The following is a 24,922-nucleotide window of genomic DNA, read 5'->3' as shown; positions in this document are numbered from 1 at the left end:
CAACACTTAGTTCTCTTTTCTTGTATTTCACGTTTTCAACGGTTAAAGGAAGCGAACCGTTGAAATACAAAACTAGAAATGGGTACGAAAGAAACACGGGCGTAAAACACCGAGAAGAGTCGGATCCTTACATCTAGTTGTAAATTATGTGCTTGGCTGCCCTTGGTGTTACTGTCAGGAGTAAAATCTCACAGTAACGTGTTGTTGAATGTGATAGAAATATCAAATTCCAATGAGCTATCGGCGCCGCTATATCTATACATTAATAGAAACACAATAGCCACCGCCATCTGCGTAGTCCAGTAGCCAGTATACTGTACCTCGGGTGGGGGGAAGTCGGTTGTATGAACTCTGATAAGGCCCAAACTTCAGATATGACCTCTGTCAAGTCGCCAGACTTCCAAGGGATCAAGTTGTATCGTCTAGGATTGTCTTAAGATATCCCCAGTCTGTAAGGACTTGTAACACGTCTCAACCTGTCCAAACAAAGACTTATGATTATATCCCTTGGTTTGGGCCATTTAAACAGAAGCTACAGCAGCGAAAGTGTTATCAATCGTGATAGTTACATGAAGCAACACGACGGAAACGCAGTCGTCGCTCCAATGTGAATTGAAAATAACCCCATTTCATTTGTAAGTTTTGTGATTTGTGTATCAGCAGCTTGCAGCTGTAGAATAAGAGAGAAAAACAGGCCGTCATGCTAATGAGAGTCAGCATAGGAGATTCTAACAGTGCTACAGGGCATCGTCGTACTTTAACCAATCAGCTTTTATAACACAGTTCTCTGCCTCTCTCACAGGGCGGACCAACATGGCCCCGTACTTCTCCCCGTACGTTCCCGGGACCGACAGCGGCAACATGCAGTATCTCCAGATACGGGAGGACACACCTGTCGGTAAGGTCTACTAACAAGCGGATGGATGGATGAATGAATGAATGAATGTGTGGTTGAGTGAGTGAGTGGTTGAACGAGTGAGTGGTTGAGTGAGTGAGAGAGTGAGTGAGTGAGTAAATGAGCGAGCGAGAGAGTATGTGAGTGAGTGAGTGAGTGAGTAAGTGAGCGAGCGAGAGAGTATGTGAGTGAGTGAGTGAGTGAGTGAGTGAGAGTGAGTGAGTGAGTGAGTGAGTGAGAGTGAGTGAGTGAGCGAGAGAGTGAAGGAGTGAGTGTGAGTGAGTGAGTGAGCGAGCGAGTGAGTGAACCAGAAAGTAAAAAAAGAGTGAGTGAGTCAATGAGTGAGTGAGTGAGTGTGTGTGTGTGTGTGTGTGTGTGTGTGTGTGTGTGTGTGTGTGTGACTGAGAGAGGGAGAGAGAGAGAGAGGAAGATGTAATTCAATAAGTACGATTCAGACCTTTAGATGTGTACAAATATCATCTGAATCGGAAAATACGCTAGATTATGTTTAAGACTGAACGTTGAACTGGTCAGTTTTACGTATTATTCGAGGACATTGTGGCTCAGTTGATGGTACAGCAATACCTATATGATGACCCCTGACGAAAAGTCATCCATGTATAGAACATATTTATCAACCTTGCCTCCAGTATGTCGACACAATTCTGTCTGTCTGGTTTGTGGCCATTAACTCACAACCTGTCGTACATGGCGTGATAAATGGTGGTTTTGACCAACTTATTTTCAAACTGCTGAAAGACGTATTTATAATCATGTCCGATGTCTGTAGCAAAGACCCACAGGCATGACATGTCAAACGTGCTTGTTACCTATCTAGAAACATGAGAGCTGTGAGAAAATGCAATAAAGAACGAACGGAATGTAATGATAAACAAGATGAAGGTAAATTGGAAACGGTAATGAAATGGGGGTAACCTACTGCCCTAGTATCTGTCTCAAAAGTTGATTGATACATTTTATGCAGTCTCAGTTTTTCGTTACGGAAACGGATATGATTCTTTTACGAAACATATTCCCCATTAGTAAAACCGGACACCAAGGATTATGTTAGAATCATAGTGGCTTCATCTTTCTTGAATGCTGAAAATAGAGACATTTTGTTCCCTTTGTGGCTGACAGGAAATGTTTCACACTAACACTAGGTGCGCCGGTGACATAGATAATACAGACTGGTTTTATTGTCACTTTCAAGCTGACTCAGTCTTGCTTTTTACGTCAATACTTGTGAACGTCGATAGAAAATTCGAAATCCTCTATCCTATTATTGTTTATACTCTTCTATCTCATTGTTTCTAGCAACACTATATCTGTTCACTGGTACCCCGGTGTGCTTTCTTGATGTTGGCTGCCCGTGACAAAGAAAGATAAGACCTACAGAATGTACGATGATCGTATGGCCTCTTACACCTTTAAAATGTGTATGACAGAAATTTTATGCACAATTTCATCTTCGACAATATTTGTCATGAGTATCATCTACTTCTCATTTTATTGTCATGACATTGGCCAGAGATAATGAAACAAGTTATGGTTCACTGAAATAGGCCGCATTTAATTTCTATATATTACAATTCTGCATGTTAGAATATAAAGAATGCCTTTCGATCCCAGACCGCCTGTCATTTCTAAATCCCCCCTGCCATAAACTGGTCAGACACGATGACCCACTGTCCGGTAATGTGATGTAGTCTGTTGGAATGACTCCATCCATACAAATGTCCTGAATAGCTCGCAGACGAACGACTTGCTTTATAACCACGGCGAACATTATGCAGACTCCCTACCCACCAAATTACCCTCTAAAACAGGACTGGCACCGTTTGGGGACGACGGGTACCAGTTTCGGACAGAACGAAAACGAATCTTTGTTCATCTACCTACTATCATCACACCAAAAGTTCTCCTAAACAGAAATTTTATGTTCTATCAATTTCTTTTATATGCAATATATGGACAGCGTCATTGCGCTACATGTTGATATTCAACTCTATCAATCATCATATCATCAATTGAAAGTCGCCAGATTCTTTCAAATTATCCTTCAAAACTTTTGTCCATATGCTATCATGATCCTCATTTCATGTTGATCTGTTCTTTGATTGCTTTGCTTTAACACCAAGAAATAAGTTTTTACTCAACTGGATGCAGAAGATATCATATCACTGTTATATTATGGAAGTCAATTTCTGGTATGTACATTATGGCTATGTGTCTTGTAGGGACCGTGGTTTACACCCTGCACGGGAGTGACCCGGAAGGCCAGACAGTTTATTACGGTATCGAGGGCGATATCGGCCGAGAACACTTCACTGTCGATCGGCTGTCGGGAACAGTCACCCTGAAGGAGGCCTTCGACCGAGAGGTTAGTCTGCCTAGATGGTGACCTCGAACAAACAAAGGAAAACGCCCCGCCTATAGAAATTACATGTTTTTCATCAGTATGATAGAATGATTGCTTGAAGATCAAAGTTCCCGAACACTCTTTGTGTCGTATAGTTATATGGCATGTTTTACAACAGGAATTTCATTTCCTATTGTATGTACTTCACAAAAGCTGACTGCTGGAATTGCTTTAAATTTTCTTATTACACACTGCTACATATCTGGTATGTGTCCGTAAAATATGTGCTTGCACGATATCGTTACAATCTCCAGTTAACGTTGCCAGTGAGGTGCTTCACTCTCACGTTTGGCATTATACAAATATTATGTACGGTAAATAGCTACCACTACAAACGAAGGCAAACAATTGCCACATTGAAATTTTACTAATCAGTGAATTGCACTGAGGTATCTCCATTCTAATCTAATACCAACACTGCCTTAATGAATTACATTTTCTTCATTCCAGTTGGGCGCGGAACACGACGTCGTAGTGACTATTGAAGACAGTACACCCGCCAACAAAGTAAGTCAATCGGCACTAAAACTTCATCTGTCTACGATAGCTGATAGAACAGAACTGCATAATTGATTACCTCAATATCGCCAGTCAACCAAAGCAAACAACATAAAAGAAATACACCAACATGTTGCATTAAGAGACTGCAATATGTTTCCATGAGAGTATTTTGAACAGAGGCCCTCAAACTAAGAACAGAGTGTTTGTTTTCTCTTTGAAAATCTTCTATTACATTAGCTGTTTTTCGATTGATACAAAAGTTCATGATTATCTATAGATAATTTTTCATAGTATACATATATAATCATAGATGGATATGTTCTATTGTTTGAACGGTAATGGTAAATGAAAGATGGGCGTTGCGTCGGATTCAAACCTAGCATATTGTTTTAACCAACTTTTAGTAACAAAACTTCTCCATGAGTAAGTTCGGGACCCTCGTGATGGCCGTTGATAGTTATTACCATGATTCCCGGTCCCGTGATATAGGAGAGTTACCGGCGGGTACGAGTCATCAGGCGATCGCGTGACTGAAGCTTCCTTCTACCGCCTTTACCAATAACACGTCATTCCCCAATCCCCAAGTCATGCAATATTCACGACCGAAAAAAGGAAGCGAAGAAAGTGAACTAAGGAGGCCATGGAAGAATACATTGTGGTAGAGATGTGCCTGAATAGATAGGGAGGAAATTAAAAACAAAATAGCCTGCGGGTGACAATGACAACCGTCTTTTATTTGTGTACCAGAGGTGGCGCTAGGCAACATACATTAGCCTCCTCCACAGACTCTGTGTTGTCGGCGTATACAGATTTGAGATTTTCAATAGTCTACAAGCAGACGAGTCAGTTGAATACAAAAAAAAGAGAGAAGAATTTGGCCAAATAGGGAGAAATAAGTTGCCATGGGAATTCAGTCAGTCTGTTGCAGTCTATCCAGCTATCAGTCGGCCTGTCAGTTCACTCCTAGGCCAGTTAAATCCGACTATATATAGGCTTGCATTCCTAACTTGGCCAAAGTTCCCTATTACTATTCGGCCAGGCCGGAGTGGAGACGAGGACCCCCCCCCCCAAAAAAAAAAAAAATTAAAAAAACAACAACAGAAAAATGCAACCTACACCATCAACTGCTGCTGGCAAGTCGTAAGAATGGTTACGTTAAACAAGAACTGCGATGGGCGAATTGTTAACTTGTAACACCATTCCGTGACAACTTGTTTCCCCATGGGAGCACAGGCGACAGGAGAGGCTCTTAAAACGCACTGAACTTGGCCGGTGACGACAATGCAACCAGATAACCCATTCAGACTTTATCGAAATCGTTAAGGACTCGTGGCGCTTCTCAAAAGGATGAAGAGTCATATTCTTAACGCACGTCATGATGACTTATGATGCACTTTCACCAACACGTCCCCCAGGGATATTTCTTTCACCCTCAGCAATGAAATAAAGATTGTAGACGCATCTCTTCTACCGCTTCTTTAAGGATTTATAGAATACTACCTCCTTGACGTTAGGGTTTCGTGAGTGACGTACTTTTAGTAAATGCTAGCACGAGACAGCATTAAGTTATGTAAACACTATCTATTGTTACAAGACAGCCAGATGCTTCCAGATGTTTCCAAAAGTATCTGTACTTCATTGATACAATCAAAACAATGCTGATACAAAGGTTATCTTACAAATGATCTAAAAATTATCCTTTCATCTGTCTCCTTACATCATTCAAAAGTATTATGTGTTTTGCTGATACCTGTTTATGGTATCGGTCGGCTACAGACGTTATGTCACTGGGCTTAGTCAAAGTCACGAATGGAACAATAACCATTGTTATGAAGAGGAAATACAATTCCATTCTAAACGGATGGAAGACAGACAAGAACCACATTTTATTCGTTTTTTTTTATACAAAATTTTACCGAATGGAATGTACATCAAATGGTTCGCAGATTATAGATGCTTCTGGAAATGCATGTTTACGAAATGTCAGTGATTTCGCACAGTCATAACGCCACACCCAACTAGAGTCCAGATAGGTATGATTATTGACATATGGTGTCGACTTTCCAAAACTTAAGAATGTTTTCAAGACAGAAGAAAACTTTGTAAAGGAGCGATAACTTGGGAGCAGATCACAGAGACAAACATGGCTATAACAATCTAATGACACTATTCTCTGTTCTGTCTCCGTCCAGGTACGGCAGCCGTCTAAAATCTTCATCACCGACGCGAACGACGAGACCCCCGTCTTCAAGAACCTGCCGTACAGGGTGCAGATTCCCGAGGTGGGCAAATTATCTTTGGTATTTTCAATTTGGCCTCCAACATCCCTTTCTGAAACAAGATGGACACTGCTGAAATAAACACATATCGAATGTTTCTTCTCCTTTTCTTCAAAGAACTCCCCTGTTGGAACGTTTGTGGTGACAGTGACGGCGGAAGACAGAGACTTGGGACTGGCCGGGATTGTTCACTACAGCATACAGGTATGGGTGATAAAATAGAAACAAAAAGTATTCACATCTTCTTTTAATATTTCTTTTAAATATTTCTGATGTGTAATCATAGACGTTGGGGCATCCTCTTTATTTGGTCTATAATATCAGTCCAGATGTATCGTACGGCAGAAGATAAACGTTTATTGTCTACAGCTCTCTTCAGTAAAAAATGATCCATGTTCTTCAGGAATCGGAGGGGTCAGGAAATTTCTCCATCGACACCGTGAGAGGCGTGGTTACCTTGGCTACCACGCTGGACTATGAGAAGAAGACATCCTATCAACTCACAGTTGTGGCCAGGGTAAGGCTAAAACAAACAAAAAAGTAACAAATTAACAAGCTATAATAACACACATTATATTATGAACGTCTTACTTTCCCAATACTGTCATGTTATCATGGAAGCTCATCTGTGTTAGTTATCATATACACGGATCCGTATATACTTCTGTGTTGGAAGAAAGTTTAGCATTGCACTATGCATACTGTCATGTATAACGTCTATAAATTTCGGGATGTACTGCGAAAAGTTCATCTAAACTCACTCGAGTCTTATTCTGTATGTCAAAAAGGAGCAGGCTGCCTGATCAGTAACTTAATATGAATAAAGTGCCGTGCCCACGGTCAGGGGCTTGTGTTAAAAGATTTTTTTCTAGAAAAAAATTTAATACGCAACTGTGGAAATACAAACAGCACAATATATTTGACTGTTACATCGTTTTCAGGATGAAGGTGGGTCCTACCGTGACCAGAAGGTATACCGGAACAGCACGGCTGTAGTGGAGGTGGAGGTGCTGGACCAACAGGACATGGACCCGGTATTCTACGGACAACCTTACCAGGTCAACATCACAGAGGACACGCCTGTGGTAGGTAACATACTGGGTACTCTCATGCGTGGAGTATATTCAGAGATATAAGGCTCGAGTTTGCTGTAAGTTCGAAACATGTAAGAAGCAAGCAAGGAATTCAATACGCACATGAAGTATGTGGTATGGTGCTATTTTGGAACGGGTCAACAATTACACATCAGTACAGCACAACCTGAATATTACTTCTTGGAAGAGAAATAAGGAAACTTTTGCTTGTTTTCGCTTGTTTTATTCTTCTGGTACACTTACGGTGAACATTCTACGCCAAACGGAAAACGGTCAGACGTTTCAGATAGCACCCGTTATTTTTCGTCAGCGACATTGATTCAGTTGAAAAATTGCTATTTGGCGTTATCGTTTTACCTGGATGTCTAACCTTCATCGATCGAGGAGTACATTGTAATGTCTTGAATATCCAGGGTGCATCCATCGCCGTGGTGTCGGCAGTGGACGGCGACAGGGGAACGTCAAACGACATACAGTACTCCGTCACATGTGGTAAGTACGAAGTCCTCACTGCACATGCTGCAGAGTTAGTCGTGTGTCATAGGAACCTGCGCCGTTAGTACATGTGTGACGCAGTGCTAGCTTTCATAGTGCAAACCTTAGCATTTGTGATAAAAGTTTCACCCTTTTCTTTATGGTTTGGCAATACAACCATCTGTCTTTCAACATGTATCGGCTACAGAGATCAATAGGAACTGGCACAATCAATAGGAACTTACGGCCCCGTTATATTAGTACAAACCTAATGAAAAGTGTGTGACAGCTGTGAGCATTGTTGGTAACGTTCCTTAGCTTCAGGCCCAATTCCGTCCCACTGTAAAATCGATTTTCCTTTACAAATTATGTCTGATATCATTTATGGAACACTCAGCGCTTATGATAGCTTCCAATGCCATGGAAGATAAGAACATACTATCGAGTGAAAGTCGTGTGTTGTTTTCTTTCACACACGGCTCGCATTTCCAACAGCTCCTCTAAAACAGACGAAGAATATGAATGTAACTTAGACTTGATTGTTAGGAGATGGAACAAATATTATAACTGGAAGGGAACATTTGCAAGCAAATATAATCTTTACTTTCACATGGTCTAGTCGAACAAACTTCTGCTCTGTTTTTACCTAAACACATTGATATATATGGTGACCAGCCCATTTAGGTCTGTCCTGTCACTTCCTACATAGTGTAAGTGAACACCACAGGGTGTCTGATACTTTACCAGTTTCCATGGTGACAGCCGTCTGACCAGGTCAATAACCTTATCTGTTAGAGCAGAGGGTGAAGAATTGAAGTAAAAACAATATGTTTCCCTTGCGTTAAGGTAAAAATAATGAAACAATGTATTGTTAAATTCATATCTTCGTTACTACCTTGTTTTTAAATGATAGCAGTAAAACATGTACTAACTGTGCTGAATGCCGTGACAGACGCAGGCCCGTTATTTGACATCGACCCGCACACAGGGGTCATCAGGGTCAACCAGTCTTTAGACAGAGACGATCCGGACATCGGGGACGTGCTGACCTTGGACGTGAAGGTGAGACTCTAATGTTTTATTGTTTTTATTGTTTTATTTTTATTGTTTTATTAGTACAACATTAACACAAAACCACCTCTGCTGTAAATTGAGATTGCTTTTATCATTGATATTACCAGCGACGTTTACTAAATAGTAGAAGCCGCTTAATTGCACGACCTATTTGCCAGTGAATTTTGTGCAATTAGCCGGCTGGTGCAATACTGCGAAGTTATCTAGCTGGACCGCACCGGATTGGGATTTTGGGATTCCGTGCAGTTAACAGAAGTGTGCGTTAACCCGTTGTGCAAAACTTCCCAAGAAGACCTTTCAGTGGACTAATAAAACCTAGTCTGTAGACTAGATTCTTATAGCCTGTGTAAATGCGGTAAAAGTATCTTAGGGGGCGCCAAAGATTAGTCATATTGGTCTGGTGATCTTTCTGTAGATGTGGTTACTTGCACGTGTTTGACTGGAGGTCTCTAATAGAATTTAGTTGGTTTTGACATACGAAAATAGTTTAGAAAGCTTTTCAGCACCAAGGACAGTTCCACTTCCTTACACAGTTGAGATGAGCCATTCTCACATATTCTAACGTCCTACAGGCCATGGAGATCGGTCCCGGCGCAGGTCTGGACATCTGCACGCACGCCAGCGTCACCGTCAGGTTACTGGACGTCAATGACGACGCGCCGACGTTCTATGAGGGTGAAGTCCCACGGGCGGTGTTCAACACGTCCATTCCGGAGAACGCCGCGGGGGGCACATTGCTGACACAGCTCAACATCGTCATCAGGGATAGAGATGAAGTAAGGGGACATGTGTCATTGAGATCATGTGTTTGTTACTGACATCATTGGGCATGTGCTATTGAGATTTAAAAAAAAAAAAACTCTTGGCCCAGGTAATAGATACCTGTATCTGTACAACCGGTATGGCCGCACTTCGGTGTAACACCAGCTTCACAGGCATGTATCGCAGCAGCAGCTGGTTAAGTTACACTGAACAACTGTAACCATTGTTTAAAGCTATCTTATATGGATGCTCCTACAATGCTTAGTGAAGGGCAAGCACTGTAGTTTCCTCTTGCATATCCCAAACTCATTAGAAAACACTTTCGGGAATTAATGGACAAAGAGACATACCCTATCTACGTATAATTTGCTGTAATATTATGATTGTAATCCCTACCGTCCTAACAACGCTGAAATATAGGGATGATATTTGCCTGAGCATAATTTCAGCCATCACAGCGTGCTATCGTTCCCACAGCTTGACACTTTTAGCCAATTATCCACCCTATATTTGAGGAAGTCTACTACCCTAGCCGGGGCCCCGGAAGACGGCCGGGTGGGGCAATAATACTTGTGCTAGAAATTAGAGCAGAAATTAGAGGTATCCGGTACATCTTAGAGAACTTGCTTATTTTCCTGTTAGGGTGACAACGCGGTTTTTGGTATCGAACTTCTACCAGTGGTGGGACCAGAGGAGGACATATTTGACGTGGACCCGAAGTTTGCGGCAAACATTGTCCACCTGGCGGTCCGGCTGAAAAGTGCAGTGTCATTGGACAGGGAGAGAACCAGCAATTACACTTACATGGTGAGATCATTCACCGATTTCTGTACTTTGTCATGTACTGTACACCTCCGTAAGTCGTAGGTATTTAAGAACAACATCAGTATACACAGCAGCGAGTACAACAGTGCAACAGGCAATGATAAATGTATGCGCGTGTATAGGAAACCAGTACATAACGTTACATGATGATTCTGAACAAGGGAAAACTCCAAAATCGGTCTATTGCCAATGAAATATACGTTTTTTTCCTTTTCTAAAAATAGTTCTATCGGTGATTGTCAATTTAGAACTTTTAGACTGTATCGCAAAAGACTATCCTATGTAATGCAGTGTCAGGCTAACGTCATATTTCCAATCCTGGGCCCGGCCGGGCTGATTTCGGGAATGAAAAGTATCATATAAAAGACACCAAACTACATAAGACGTAAAGAGTTGTGGTCATTATTTGTGTATATTTCTACGTATACATTACTATTTCTAGTTTCCACAAACAGCCTAGCTGGGCCCCGGTTTGGGACTGTGACGTTAGCCTTAACGGTTAAAGGTCAAAATCCTGTCCTGCAGGTTTTCGCACACGAGACGAGCACCATGGAACGCCGTAACGGTTCGGCCCTGCTGGTGGTGCAGCTGGAGGATGTGAATGACTCCCCGCCCGTCTTCAACTCCTCACGGGTCGACATCAGCGTGCCTGAGGACGTGGGAGTGGGGGAGGCCATCACTACTCTTGTAGTAAGTAAACTCATTTAGGTTCAACAAAAAGAAGTTGGATGAGACTACTGTATGGCTTACAGTTGTTGTGAGAGAGAGGGAAAGAGCGAGAGAGTAAGAGAGAGACAGCAAGAGAGGGGGAAAGAAAGGGCAAGATAGATAAAGGGGGAGAAAGAGAGAGACAGTGAGAGACCGCAAGAGAGAGGGAGAAAAGGGGCTATGGAGAAAGAGGGATAGATGGATAGAGACAATAAGAGAAAGCAACAGAGGAGAAAAAAGGGCAAGAGAGAAAGAGGGAGAGAAAGAGAAAGAATGGGAGACAAGAACAGAGAGGGGAAGATGGGGAGAGAGAAGAAGATTTCCACAACAGATCTCCCCTAATCAGACTGTATATTCTCCAGGCTACAGATGCGGACGAGGAGGGTACACCAAACAGTGAGATACGCTACAGCATCATCACCGGAAACGACAACGACCTCTTTGCCATCGGCGAGACCACGGGCGTCTTGAGCTGGAACATGCCGGTGGACTACGAGAGCATCAGCCAGAGTGACCGCGGTGCCTTCACGTTAGAGGTGCAGGCTGAGGACCAGGGACAACCACCAATGAGTAGCACGGTAGAAGTGGTCATCACGGTAGAGGTAAGCCATTGTGTCAATGCTAGAGACATACAGTCATACTTTTTTGCATTTTTTCTTGGTTCTAGCATGCAACTTTAATGCTTGGAACTTAAAGTCGCCTTTTTGTGTTATTTAGGTAAACTTTTCGGTGCTTCTCTCTTTTAATGGGTGTAAGGATGACTTTACATCTTAGCATATTTCTTCCCTCTCTCTTTGAAGTATCTTGGTGAGCAAAGAATTTGCGACTGTGTGTCGACTGTAGCTTGGAGCACGCCCCCTCCCGTAAGCCACAAGGTACTGCAACGTACACCTTTTCCCAACTTCTCTTTTGCCGTATATGTTTTCCTCTAATGGCGACTTCCTCATTTCTATCTATAGTGTCTAGAAGATTATATTACTGCTGTATCATATGTATTCTTACTAGAAGTTTGACTTCTATTAGTAGTCGAGCAATGTTATTTCCCATAGTGTAATGTTACATCACTTCTGTAAGTTGTATTTCAGTACTGGAAGATCGACATTATGGCCTTATATGCTCTTCTATACTTAACCTTTCGACATGTTTTAAAGAGAGCAGTGAGTTGACTGTTAAATGTCAACTTGTCTCCACAAAATGGAAGTTCAAATACGGCCATCAATATTATATGGTGCCTTTTGTGCGGCTCTCGTGCTAATAACGTTGTGTCCTTGCCTGACCCTAAACCTGCAGGATGTTAACGACAACGCCCCGGCGTGTCCTCACCTGTACAACTTCACCGTCACGCACAACGTCATCCCAGGTAACGAGGACAGTTTTTATATTTCAGCCATACCATAGGTATGGTGAAATATATTGTTATATTGCAATCCATACATAGTATGGGATTGCAATATATTGTTTTTCCTTTCGTTCTCCTCCTGTCAAATCTTCAAATGGATTCAACTTGTTCATTTTTGGGCCAAATGAGCTGAAATTTGGCAGGGTGGTAGAAGTAGCAAATACCCCCAGGCGTTTTTTTCACTTTCTTGATAGAGGCCTTAGAATTTATGATATTTAGGGTTTTTGGTCATTTTTAGACAAAATATGTATATTTTGGGCCCCTGTGCCCTGGTATTACAAGCTAATGAACTGAAATTTGGTACAGATGTGCATTAAACATGTGAGCACAGAAAACCATCAACACTTTCTTCATAGATTGCTTAAAAAATGAGTTATTTTAGGGTTTTTGGCCATTTCTTACTAAAAATGTATATTTTTGGCTCCTATGCCCTTGTATTAAAACCAAATGACATGAAATTTGGTACATAGGTGCGTTTGGCATATGACCACAGAACCCCATCAACGCTTTATTCATTGTTTACTCCAAAAATGAGTTATTTTAGGGTTTTTGGCCATTTTTGACAAAAAATGTATATTTTTGGCTCCTATACCCTTGTATGAAAACCTAATGACCTGAAATTTGGTACAGAGGTGCATTGAACATATGCTCACAGGACCCCATTGACACTTTCTTCATAGATGACTTCAAAAATTAGTTATTGTGGGGTTTTCAGCCATTTTTGACTAAAAATGTATATTTTTGGCTTCTATGCCCTTGTATGTAAACCAAATCACCTGAAATTTGGTAGAAAGGTAAATTGGACATATGACAACAGGACCCCATCAACACTTTCTTCATAGAACACTCATAAAATGAGTTATTTTGGGATTTGTAGCCATTTTTAACTAAAAAATGTATATTTTTGGCTACTATGCCCTTGTATTGAAACCAAATGACCTAAAATTCGGCATGAAGGTGTGTAGGACAAGTGCCCACAGTACTTCATTTTCCCATTGAGCAAACATTACTTCAAATTGTTGAATTTTGGGATTTTTTCAAGGATGAAGATGGATTGCAATATGCTGTATTTGCTCCTAAGCAAATGTCGGCCTTTCTAGTTATATTTCAGCCATACATAGTATGGTGAAATATATTGTATTCGTAATGTTTCTTTCTTTCTTTCTTTCTTTCTCCTGTCAAATCTTCAAAGTGATTCATCTCCGCCGTTCCAGGACCGAATGACCTGAAATTCGGCACAGGAGTAGAGTGGGCTAATACCTTGATGCTTTTTCCCCATTTTTTTCATATCTGCCTCTAAAATGATTTTATTGAGATTTTTTGGTCAATTTTAGACCAAAACTGTATATTTTGGCCCCTGTACCCTGGTATTACAACCAAATGAGCTGAAATTTGACAGAGATGTGCCTTGATAATGCCCCCATATAAATTCGATAACACTTTTGGTGTACAGTACAACAAAATGCTTATTTTTGCGATTTTTTGACCAATTTTTGACCAAAAAAGGACACTTTTGGCGCCTGTACCCTGGTATTACAACCAAATGAGCTGAAATTTGACAGAGATGTGCCTTGATAATGCCCTCATATAAATTCAATAACACTTTTGGTGTACAGTATAACAAAATGCTTATTTTTGCGATTTTTTGACCAATTTTTGACCAAAAAAGGACACTTTTGGCTCCTGTACCTTGGTATTGCAACCGAATGAGCTGAAATTTGACACAGATGTGCCTTGATAATCCCTTCACATAAATTCAATAACACTTTTGGTGTACAGTGCAACAAAATGCTTATTTTTGCGATTTTTGGCCAATTTTTGACCAAAAAAGGACACTTTTGGCTCCTGTACCCTGGTATTACAATTAATAATAAGAAATGACCTGAAATTTGGTGTAGATAGGCATTAGATACTTGGTAACAAGATTCAAGTAAAATTTTTGACATAAACAACTTTAAAATGATTAATTTTGGCACTTTTCTGAGGGGAAATTTGTTTTCTTTTGGCCTCCTGACGTGACCTTCCGTGACCCCGCACAGAGCCACACCTGTGCGCGTCAGCCGGAGAGTTAATTGAATCAAAGACCTAGCCAATCAGCGAAGAGGAGGCCAAAGGCTAATTAATATTCATAAGCGGGGCCTCATGATCCCGTATACAGTCAAACCTGTATTAGGGGCCACCTCTACAGAGGGGCCACCTGTCCATAGTGGCCACTTTTTGTCGGTCCCTTGGGTATTTTATCTACAAGTTGCCACCTCTATACAGAGGCCACCTGTCTATAGTGGCCAAATTTGTCCGGTCCCTTGAGTGGCCGCCATAGACAGGTTTGACTGTATAGCAGTGTTCCCGCCAGGGGGAGCGAAGCCCGCCTAAGGCTCTCGCATTTTAGACTAAGTATTCAGAAGGCTTTGTATTGTATCAGTTCTTAGGGGCATATCTATGATAATCGCAGCAGTCATTTAACTTCTCTTCAGGAGTTTAGCGTAACACTATTTCAGGTCAAACCGTCAAAGGCAACTAAAAACAAACTTTAACGTTACTGAATTCAACAGTACTTATAACTTGTTATCCGAAGTTGAAACGCTAGCGATGGTATTTTCACTGCGCTGTTAGCTCCGTGCGACTGTTGTTGACGGTCTTATAACGGTATATTTTGCACCCCTGTACCCTGGTATGAGTAACATTTGGTATAGATAGGCATAAGATAGTTGGTAAAATGATCCAAGTAAAATTTTTGGCATAAAGTACTGTAAAAGGCTTAATTACAGCACTTTTTTTAGGGGAAATTGGTTTTCTTTCGTTCTCCATGCCATGACCTTTCGGACGTTCACCCCACAGAGCCGACATCTGCACCTGCGTCTAGCCGGCAGGAAGAGTTAATTCAATTAATGGTTCAGCCAATCAGCGAAGAGGAAAGCGAAGGCTAATTAATATTCATAAGCGGGACCACACAATACGTTAACTTGAAGACTCAGGCCGTACAGACTTCTCGCCAGGATTTTTTCAAAGCGTCGGACAGGGGTCCGGGGGCCGCCGAATGTCCCTGGCGGGGTCCAGGGGCAGGGTCCCTGTGGGGGGACCCAGGTGGGCGAAGCCCCCCCGGAAGCTCTTGCATTTTAGACTATTGAGAAGGCTTCTTTTATCAGTTTTTTTAGGGCCATATCTACGATAATCGTAGCAGTCACTTACTTCTCTTCAGCAGTTTGACTTTAAAATATTTCGGGTCAAAGCTTCAAAGACAACTGAAGCCTCATAAACAACAAACGTTACTTAGCTCAACAGTATACAAAAATATTGTACGGGTTGCCATCCTTAGTTGAAGCGCTTATTTATAGCGCTAGTATCTTCGCTGCGCCGTTAGCCGCCGTGCGACTTTTGTTGACGGTCTGATATCCCTACGTCGCCGCCTCGCTGATATTCCCACGGACATGTTTCAGGAAAAATACCCAGCAAAAAACGCTGTTCTGCGTCAAATTCTATTCTATAAAACATGTGGGACTCAGTGTTACAGTCTAAATATTTTGTAGAAGCACCGCTGTAGGAAAGAAGGCCAAGCAATGTAAAACATCACGTAGCATGAAGTTCGCTGTCAACTGGCACACAGCACATGACTGTTTGAAACTCTAAGTCTAATCAACAGCCGTGTTTGATTGATAGCCGGCGGTCCTTTGATGAAGTCGGCGAAAGGTGCGTTAGTTAGAAAATCTGCGTTTAGTTTTGATACGTAATTATAAGTTAGACAGTGGCGAGAATGATTATTTTATCATCAATATTTCTCTTCAGAATTATTTGAACTTAATTGTACATCTAAACAATTGGCTTACCTGTGCAAAGTTTATATGATTAATGATCAGTGTACTGAAATCATGTGTAACGTATGGCTCATAGTCAATAGATCAGCATTTTCTCTATAGTGACCACCTGTCTGTAGTGGCCACATTTCTATCACTGGACTGGAACTTGCGAAAACTGCTGTATTTTCTCCAGAGCAAATGTATGTGTTTCTAGTGCTGTTGTTGTTTGACATAAACTTTGAACATTTAAATTGTAAGTAACTTTAAACTGCCAGAGTTTCAGCCCAATAAAACACTCTCAGCGCCAGGGTATGAACAGACTGACCAGACAGACGAAAATAAATCCTCGAACAAGGTTCAATCGTATCTTCCGGGTCTGGCAGGACTGAGTTGTTAAACTAAAATAAGAGTAGGCTCGATGGCTGCTTGCATACAAAGTAAAACAGTTTAACAGTTTTACAGCTTGAAGAAAACAAACGCTCCTACTGTACCTGCACCTGCTTGATAATTATTAAATCGTATGCCCTACTTGAATAAAAAAAGTTCACTGCAATAATAAATGTACCCACATTACAAGGAGCTTATACTTTTTTAAACTTACACCTAGTTATCGTACTGAAAATTGTTAATGACATTACATGAAGTCATTCAACAATTTTCAGTCATGATGAAAATTTTCTGAATGGAAGGTGTGATTATTGTCATTTCCTGAAAAATAGAAGCAAGCTCTGTTTTTACCTGGAATCAATTTTACCTGGAATACCAGTCCACTTTGGGGGATAATGTACTGTTAAGAGGATGTTCCATTTTTGCGCAGGGGTGATTTGGAACAGTCCAATGTTGCGTGGGAAGGGGTATGGCTGAAATATGCTGTATTTGCTCTTAAGCAAATGTCGGCCTTTCTAGTATTCGTAATGTTTCTTTCTTTCTCCTGTCAAATCTTCAAATCGATTCAACTCCGTCGTTCCTGGACCGAATTACTTGAAATTTGGCACAAGGGTAGAGTGGGTCAATACCCAGGTGCTTTTTTCTCATTTTTTTCATATCTTCCTTTAAAATGATTTTATTCATGTTTTTTGCAATTTTTATGTACATTTTGCCCCCCTGTTCCCTGGTGTTACAGCCGAATGACCTAAAATTTGATACAGAGGTGCCTTGATCATATGCCCACAAAATTCCAAAAACAATTTTGGCATACGGTACAGCAATATGCTTAATTTTGGCATTTTTTGGCATTTTTTGCCCCAGAAATGACATTTTTTGGCTCCTATACCTCCATTTTACAACCAAATGACCTGAAATTTGGTATAGGAGTGCCGTCTACATATGCGCACATGAATTCATTGACACCTTTGGCATACGGTACAACAAAATGCTTAATTTTGGAATTTTTTGGCCATTGTTTGACCAAAAACGTACGCTTTTGGCTCCTGTTCCCTGGTCTTGTAACCAAATGACCTACATTTTGGTAAATAGGTGCACTAGATATTCATTCAAATGACCCATGTATAATTTCTGGCATAAACAACTTCAAAATGATATATTTGGGTACTTTTTTTAGTAATTCTCCACTGGCCAGAGGGTCAACGACCTCAAGGTCGTTGACCTCTCCCACCTGAAGACAGCATGTGCACATGTCTATATATACTAGTAACTTGATTAAAGAGGCAACCAATCACGTAGCCTGAGTCAACATCCCGAAGGGGATTGGCAGCCAATCACTGAGCCCGGTGTTATCTGGATGAGTCCATTCTGTCACGGAGGGGGTACATATTTTTTAAATTCATCTTTGGACTGTTGATTATATAATGTCTCTCAATGGGAGTATTTTTGAACTGGACTATTTTGCAATTTTACATGGGGTGTACTGGAGAGTCCATTCTTGCATGGAGGGGGGCATTTTTTAAAAATTTGTTTATGGACTTTGGTGATTTGATATGTCAAAGTGTTTCAGTGTGGTTATTTTTTGACTGGTCAACTTTGCAATTTTACATAGGTTGTGCTGGAAGAGTCGATCCTTACATGGGGGGATTTTTAAAATCCATTTTTGGGACTTTGGTGATTACGTCCAAGTCCAATTTTAGCGGATGTATTTTTGGACTGCACCACTTTACACAGGGGCATCGCAAAAAGAGTCCATTCTTGCATGGGGATGTTTTCAAATTTAGTTTTAGAAAGGTGATAATTCAATATTCCATTTTTAGTGGAAGTGTTTTTGGACTGGTCTATTTTACCTTTTCATGCCTTTTTTGCTTAGTTCAACCTTGACCATGTTTTCAGTGAGAGTATTTCTGGACTGGTCTATTGTGCAAATTCACATGGGGTGCACTGGAAGAGTCCATTCTTGCGCTAGGAATTTTGTAAGATTCATTTTTGGGTGTCATTAAGTGTCATTAGTGGAAGTGACTTTTAAACAAAAGTGTTCGATTCTTGCACATGGGTGATTTTGGAATAGTCTGTTGATGCATTGGGAGGGAGATGGTTGAAATATGCTGCATTTGCTCTCAAGCAAATGTCGGCCTTTCTAGTTTCTTTGTTGTGTCCATAATGGACAGGTGTTCCCCTAAAGCAAAAATAAAAATGTCTGTGACATTTCAATAAACAAGTACTAATAAGATGTACCATTTATAGTTTCGTAGGCCGTGACAAATAGGAGAGAATTTGCATTTTCTCTTTTCAGTGTCTATTTATTGAACAAACAAAATGTTATGAGCGGTAGTGCTGTTTCGTTCAGACAGTAAAATATCGTTGCTCCTTTTCGGCTGGTTCGAGAATAATGAACATCCTTAGTGTCAAAATATATTACTTCAGACTTTACAAAATTGATCATCTAAACATGTCACAAACATCAGGTGCTTCTATTGGAGATAATTCTGTGTATTTTGATGTCGGCAGGTTCCTACGTGGGCAGAGTCGCAGCTGTAGACCTGGACGAGGGCGACACCCAGCGGATCACGTACGAGCTGCCTCAAAATCTGAAGAACAAATTCGCCATAGACCGGGCTACGGGGGGACTCTTTGTTGCCAGTGGGTCACCTGTGACGTTTGAACAGGACCCGGAAGGCTTGGTAAGCAGCGCGAAGGTTATATGAGCTCATACAACATCCTTGTAAGCAGTTTATCTGTTCCAACCTAAGAAGGCAATGTAGGGAGTTTTGTTTCTAACATTACAATGATTTAAGCCGGGTTCAGACGTGCGTACATATTCAAGGCCGTATGATGTCCGTATGGACGTCTTAGCCTCTGCCAGGCTCCAGAGGTCGCTGAAAAAATAGTAGAAATTGGGGCAATAGAAATATAGACACATGGCATGTCAGAGGAGGTAGTTGTCCGAGTAGTATAGTATGCGTACAGCTAAATCCTGTGGCATGTTATATCCGGCTATATTTGTCCAATTTCTATTATTTTTCCAGCGATCCGAAGACGTCCATACGAACCTCATACGGACTTGAATACTATACCCTAGTATACGCACGTGTGAACCAATTTGTTCCAAACCAAGAAGGCAATATTGGGACTTTTGTTTCTAACGTGAGAATGGCTTCAATAGTCCATTGTGTCATCAAGTACATGGATGGGGCGTCGTCTTCTAAATGTGTCTGCCTCACTACATCTCCCTCCAGGTGTACGACCTAGTTGTGTACGCCAACGACAACGGCGTGCCTCCACAGATAGGCATATGTCGGGCCAAGGTGGAGGTCATCAGCGCGCAGAGCACGCCGGGTAACGGTGAGAGACCGGTGTTCACGGAGGAGTCGGTGCACCTGACATGCGCCGGCGATTACGTCATCAAGGTGGAGATAGCGAAATCCGGAGCGTCAGGTGAGAAAAATGATTAGATTTATGGTGAAAAGCACATTTCTATAATGCCGAAATTACACACATTTCTGCTTGTGACCATTCACCTTCAACTTGAGAGAACCATTCATAGAGTCACTATGATTAGGATTTTTTCGCGATAAAAATCAGTCCAATAGGAGCTCATAATTCTTTATCATGATGAACATCAGTCCAATAGGAGCCCAGAATTCTTTATCACGATGATAAAATCAGTCCAATAGGAGCCCAGGATTTTCTGTCACAATGGAAACCTGCCACCAGTCTCTGACACCATTGGTAACAGGTAGTGCATAAACGAAGCGAATTAGGATGTTGAAAAATGATAAAGAGTGAGTTGTATAACCTATACCGTCCATGATGTGAAGCTATGTACAGCTTCACCTTTAAGGAAAATTTGAATATATCATCTCCTCCCACTCCCCGTCTCCAGGTAACACAGAAGGACGAACTCTTCACATCGGAGACTCTACCGCAGCAGACTGCCTGGCTACCGAGAACACCACCCACTACGTGCTGACCACGCGCGTAGACGAGTGCGGCACCGCCAAAACTATCCACTCAGGAAACCGCGTCATCTACTCCAACACGGTCGACTTCATACCCCTGCCTGAGGAAGATACGTCCAACATGACAGCACTGGCGGTAGGTGGCTATCTATAAATAGCTACTTGTAGATTCGCTATCCTGGTTAGACTACGGCAAGATCAAGGAGCCTGAAACATACCAAGAAACCGTGTTCCATACCACTTCACATATTTTGTGTCAGACCATTACAATTCATGTGAAATGAATGAATGGATGATATTTTATTAAGGTGTCATGCGTTTTAATCTATAATTTTTAGACCATTTTCTGTTGTTTTATGTACCTTGTAAAATTAATCAGTGTTAACATATTACCGGCACTACCAAGTGGCCTGAAGACTTAGCCTTAGCCTTTCATCCTTTCTTCCCGCCAGCTGCATTTCAGCTGTTGCCAAATCTGGCCTCCACAGCATGTGACTCTCTCTATTCAGTGATTGCTTTCTCGCCCCCTCCTCTCAGTTGCAACCCAACTCTTAATCCTGCATGACTGTTTCTTTCCCAATCATGGCCTTTGGTTTGCATGTGTCACGAAAGTTCACAGTTATCCGTACAGAAATAAAGACATACGAACCATTTCTTTACTTTTTTTTTCCAGCGACACAGCTCCCCTTCCGATAATTTACCGTTGTTGGTAACGTTACTTTTGCAGCTGGCCCTGCGTCAGTACGCGGTGGTGAAGATTGTCTGCATGTACACGGCGCGAGGCGTGGCGTCAACTCACTTCAGCCCGGAGAGGGATCCCACCATCGTCAAGGTGGCTGACGGCGAGATGGCCTACCACCTGGACCTGTACCCGGACGAGCAGTTCACCACGCCTTTCAAGTAAGAACTAGTGCACAAGCAGCCTGGGTACCAGCCGGGTAGTAGTTTGCTCTTATGTTCGATTCTGCAGAGAAGTGACTATATATAGTGCGTAATCAAAGTCGGAGCGAGAAGCGGCTGAATATAGTGTATGATAAACGTCGGAGCGAACTACTAGATAGTACCCAGGCTAGTACACGAGCTGTTCCTGCACCAAACAAAAACATGTACAAGCATGGATGGCATATCAACGTATGAGAAAAGCGAGGGCTATGCTATTCTCGGTAAATTTAATGTCCAATGGCATTTTTGAAGCTATAGGGGAAGTGGGTTGTGAATTTCCACTGTGTCTATAGAGCACAGCATTGAAAAACGGAACACATCGCTGTCTTTCTACCACATTTTGGTACGGATAAATCTACAGTTGACACAGCTTCCTACAATACGTGTTCATAATGAGCTAAGTTTCTGTATAAAGATCAAGGACGTTATATCAGCTGATATAACGTCCTTGTAAAGATGTAGTAACTTTCGCAACAACTGGGAAGAAAAAGTTCTGTAATGTGATGGCGATTCAGCACCATGAAAAGTGCCCCCTTGCGCCCATAGAGAGGCATTGGAACAAATCAACAGGTTTTCGTATACTTTAGTATGTAACGTTTTGAGTATCAATTCAACCACGTCGCTGTAATACAGATACAGAAGAGAAGATATAAAACAACTACCCACCACAGCTTTTCATAACTTTACAGACACATTACAGACACATTACAGAAACAAGACGACATTCCCAAAGTTAAAATCAATTGTTTACCCTCCACCCCAGGGTCTACCCCATTGACGTCAGCATGGGCGAGTCCATGTACTTCGAGGTGGGTCTGGACTCCCCTGACGTCGCGCTCATCGTGTTTGCGGAGAACTGTTGGGCCTCCACCAGCCCCAGCGGAAGCACCGCCAACGCCCACTGGATCATCCAGGACGGGTGAGACAAACGTCAATCAATTATTCATACCCGTCTACTTGGAGAAGATGAATAATTTATCCCTCCTAGTGAATAGCTGCTGGGTAGGTTCGGTTGAAAAGTGATGGGGTGGCCAGTTTCTTTATTCTGAACTGTCAATGGTTTCTTGAACAAAGTAGCGCCGGCTAGACACAGGCTAGTTTAAAGTGACAAATCCTAATCGATATGAGTCTGACGTGAATGGGTTATCCAGAATCATAGCGTGTAAGATAATTGCCTTTTTACTGTCTTTGTATTTGACCGTCTTACGGTTTAGTAATTCTGACATGTGGTGGAAATAAGGAGACTGACAACGGAAAGGGTATTCCAGGTCATGGCAAGTTTACAGGTGTCTGTGTATGTGAGGGCACGGAACGAACAAGAACACATTCAAAATACTACAGCTAAGCATTGCCACTTTACGAAGACTTCTTTTCCAAGCAGTATAGTTCAATATAATTGGAGGGGCATGTGAAGATGTTTTCAATAATTTTTCTAGTCTTATATACCGGCTGATCACTTCACGCAATCCTGGATCCCCAGTGCACACAAAACGTTTTGTCGTAAGATTAGCCATTGAAACAAAAACTAACTGTTGCGACGAAAATGATCAATTCAATACTACCAATACACAGCATAAAGTAATAAAGTTGAATCCTGTCATTTCCAGTTGTGTCGTCGATGAAAGCCTACAAGTCCTTCCTTCAGACCAGCGCAGGTTCCGTTTCACCCTGTCGGCCTTCGAACTCTTACAATCCAACCCCTGGGTCTACGTCTACTGCGAAGTCGTCGTGTGCAACGTGACCGAACTCAACTCCAGGTGTCACCAGGGCTGCCTCAGTCAGGAGACCGAATCTCCTCCGAGCGAAGACGACAACTTCCGAAGGAAACGGTCGGACGGCGACAGCATCCGAAGCAGCGTCGAGTTGTCGCGAACGTCGCTTCTGAGAAGGAGGAGCGCCAGAGACAGTGTTGTGCGGAGACTACACGAAGTCGCGCGGCAGAGAAGAGCAAGTTCAGCAAACCTCATAACGCTGACCACACCAGGCCCAATATCAGGGTACCTGGCTTGTGGAAAGAACTGTGCGGATGAGAGGGAAACAACAGCAATGTCACAAGTCGGTAAGTACACTCTGGATTTTTAAAAGACTGGTACTTGGATCAAGGCATAGTTAGCATAGGATTAAGCAGATAATTGTGCATGAGAATTGGTGTAAAGAGGAAATGATCACGAAGAGCTTCTCCATTCTGTTCAATTTTCAGAAAATCGGTTTCTGTACACAGTACACCACAATATCGTTTGATATGAAAAACATCTTTAACCTTTTACTCTGAGCAGAGGTTATGAGCAAAAAATATCAATTTCACGCAGATGGCAATTTCTGAATGTCCTTCATTTTTGTTTATGACAGGCACAGAGCGATGGGTCCTGTACGGAACAGTGCTGGTAGTGGCGCTGATGGTCTGTATCACCGTACTCATCTCCGTCGCACTCATCCAACGCAGACTCAGCAACTCAGCACGGTGAACAACATTTCAGGAAATGGTTTCAGATCGCAGCTAGATGATAGTGACCAATCAAATGAGTGCCTGCATTGAAGTAGACCAATCAGCATTCTTGTAACATGTAAGGCAAAGTTTGAGACTTAGCCTTAACAGAGTGCCTACGTGTTGCTTTGTGACAGGCCACTGTTGGGAAAGATACCTAAATAAAACAACTATTGTGTACATATCAAAGCAATGTTGTAGTATGATTAAAAAGTAATTGGGCAGTGCGCAGTCAGATATTATGGCAAGTCATCAATTGGGACCCTAGAATAATGGTTTTTAGGATTGGATATTCTTGAATGGTCTCATAAAAACAACTTTGCGTAGAGAAGTCTTTGTCATGGTTTTATGCTAACGTGTCCTGATGTACTTCTCCACAAATGATTGGTAACAATTCAGCTGGACTGAATTGTCAAATGTGAAATCTAAAGACAACAGAATGTATTCTCAGAACCGGTAAAAGATTGGGAAATTGCTATATAATGAGGACGAGCTCAAGGATGGTGTGCTGTATATAAAACAAAATGCGGTTCAGGTATTGTTGAATATGAGAGTCTAGTTTTCTAAACAGAGGCTATTGCAGAGTGTATACGACTGTAGATATGTGTACAGGAGAGGCAATGGACAGACGTCCTATCTTTATGTACAAAAGACAGAGGATGTTGTATATTTGAAATAAGGGATCCTGTAACGTTGAGTAACAATAATTATGGTTCTGTTTGACATTTTAATGACAGTCAATATAGTATTTTGTCAAACAGGATGATCAAAAATAGGAATGGTAACTTCAGTTTATATCTTGTATCTTTATCTTTTCAGACATTCAGAAACTGATTTTCTTTTATGTTCTTACAACAAATATGACTAACTGTATAACATGGATCACCCTTACTATATTTCAGTCATAAATGTACAAGGGGTA

General features: G+C 41.7%; 1 protein-coding gene across 2 annotated transcripts; it reads left to right on the top strand.

The window, feature by feature from the left end:
• Positions 1–781: 781 nt before the first annotated feature.
• On the top strand, positions 782–24,189 carry LOC118409267 (cadherin-related family member 1-like). 2 transcript variants are annotated; one of them, XM_035810156.1, is made up of 22 exons: positions 782–898; positions 3,136–3,278; positions 3,768–3,824; positions 6,011–6,100; positions 6,215–6,301; positions 6,501–6,614; positions 7,039–7,182; positions 7,605–7,683; positions 8,618–8,727; positions 9,312–9,515; positions 10,144–10,308; positions 10,852–11,016; positions 11,397–11,636; positions 11,835–11,909; positions 12,325–12,394; positions 19,123–19,295; positions 19,851–20,049; positions 20,498–20,709; positions 21,301–21,473; positions 22,279–22,434; positions 23,123–23,574; positions 23,865–24,189. In XM_035810156.1, the coding sequence occupies exons 1-22, from the start codon at positions 814–816 to the stop codon at positions 23,978–23,980; spliced, it is 3,309 nt and encodes a 1,102-aa protein (XP_035666049.1). In that variant the 5' UTR covers positions 782–813; the 3' UTR covers positions 23,981–24,189. The 2 variants fall into 2 exon arrangements, with proteins under 2 accessions (XP_035666049.1, XP_035666052.1); XM_035810159.1 differs by lacking the exon at positions 11,835–11,909.
• The last annotated feature ends 733 nt before the right edge of the window (positions 24,190–24,922 follow it).

This window comes from Branchiostoma floridae, chromosome 2, assembly GCF_000003815.2.
Source record: "Branchiostoma floridae strain S238N-H82 chromosome 2, Bfl_VNyyK, whole genome shotgun sequence".
Taxonomy (NCBI): Eukaryota; Metazoa; Chordata; class Leptocardii; order Amphioxiformes; family Branchiostomatidae; genus Branchiostoma; species Branchiostoma floridae.
Note: the sequence above shows the minus strand (reverse complement) of the source record. Positions and strands in the feature narration are given on the sequence as shown.